The sequence below is a fragment of the Plasmodium cynomolgi genome (assembly GCF_000321355.1).
Source record: "Plasmodium cynomolgi strain B DNA, scaffold: 0641, whole genome shotgun sequence".
NCBI classification, from domain to species: domain Eukaryota; phylum Apicomplexa; class Aconoidasida; order Haemosporida; family Plasmodiidae; genus Plasmodium; species Plasmodium cynomolgi.
Window position 1 is genome coordinate 1 of NW_004192987.1, and position 1,795 is coordinate 1,795.

General features: G+C 24.0%; 1 protein-coding gene across 1 annotated transcript; it reads right to left on the reverse strand.

The window, feature by feature from the left end:
• Positions 1–7: 7 nt before the first annotated feature.
• PCYB_005020 (hypothetical protein) lies at positions 8–226 on the reverse strand (the record flags this gene model as incomplete). Its single annotated transcript, XM_004227923.1, has 1 exon — positions 8–226. A coding segment is annotated over one exon (219 nt), but the record flags the coding sequence as incomplete, so codon positions are not given.
• Between the last annotated feature and the right edge of the window lie 1,569 nt (positions 227–1,795).

Consider the following 1,795-nt stretch of genomic DNA (forward strand, 5'->3'; position numbering starts at 1 on the left):
GTCTACAGTATTGAACACCTTCTTGTGTTTCCAAATCATTATGTTTTATTTTTAAATGTTCATTCAATTTTCTCTCATGATTATTTAGCCATAAAATAATTTCATTCTCTTTTTTAGCTCCTATATATTGTAAAAGTTCTCCAAATTTAATTCCCCTTATTATGTCGATATTACGTTGTTCTGATGGAAGTTTTTTATCACTTTTAATTATAGTCTTGTCAAAAAACTAATAATATAGAATGGCACATGAATTTATACATTTTACAGTTTATTCGTTATTATGTACAAAAAAAAAATAATTATATAATATTTGTATAATAAACGATGATTTTAGTGAAAAAAAAGCAAAACATTACCACTTTTAAAGGTATATGACTGATTTTACGATAATCATCATACATGATGCAAATGTTTTTATCTATATATATTTATATAAAATACTTGTGCTAAAAAAACTATATGACCGTACGTCTATTATAATATTATCCATTAAATATAATGTTTACCCCCCAAATATGTATTTTCAAAAATTGTAGATTAAACAGTGATATTATGAATTTAGATTTATGTTTAATTCTTATTAATATGTAGATATATTAGGTAATATTTTGGATTATTTATTAAGAGAAATCAAAAATTAAAACCTTATGTACAACAAAAGAACTACTTCCTTTTAATGTATATGAAAAATTTAAATGATACATATCAATATAATATATAGCTCTGTGTATATTTTAATTTATTTATCTATTTTAAATTTTGAAAAGCATCACACATAAAATTTGTTATTTACAAATATAGATATAATAACATATTCCCCAATTGGTATATATAGAAAAGAATTTTCCATAAGATTATTTATAGTATCTTTAACTTGTCTGTTTTTTATAAAAGAAGACACCAGTATAGAAAATTACATTAATACTTACATTAGAATTAAAGGGCAAGCGCAGTATCATAATTGTCAAGATGCATATAAAACATAATTAATAAGATAATATTTTGATAATACAGCCTTAGGTACAATAATGTATGATAGAAGCTCCTTTTATATTGATATCATCCTATGAATATATGCTAAATTATTATATGGATTTATTTCGTATTCACACGTAACGTTTACTTATTATATCATTTAACATATAAATACGCTACTTGAATGCATAATTATATGAATGATAAAAAAAAGGATGAATTATTGAAAGTATGAGAGTTAGTTACACAATCATAAATTAATAAAATGGATAAAAAATGTTAACCACGCAAAATTTTATATAAATTTATGTTAATTAAAATTATAACTTTATACATATAATAGAAGAAAAAACATCATATAGTTTTTTTGGGAAATTCTCAAAAAATGAAAACATATGTACCTACATTTTTAGTTTTAGTTTCAGGATTTTCAGGGTTCAGGTTTGGGGTTGAGGGTTTAGGTTTAGCGTTTTGAGGGTTATGTTTGTTGTATCTGTCACCACGTTGCTCGTTCACAAAAGCAGATTTGGGTATATTATTTTATAACCTGGGCGGAAAGCAAAAAATAACTAGTAGGAACGTAAGTAAAAATGGGGCTAAATGTATATATACATGTATGTTCATATGAGTGAAAAAAAATTAATTTATTTTTAAAAAATAAAATAGCAGATTTGTACGAGCATAAAAAATATTTGCAATGGTTTGAAAAAAAAAAAAAGAAAAAGGAGGGGGTCCCTTTTTTCAAGGCAATTTTCAAATTATTAGTGAGTGCGTCAAGCGCTCAGCAAAATATAAGTATATATATGTATGTAGGTATGAG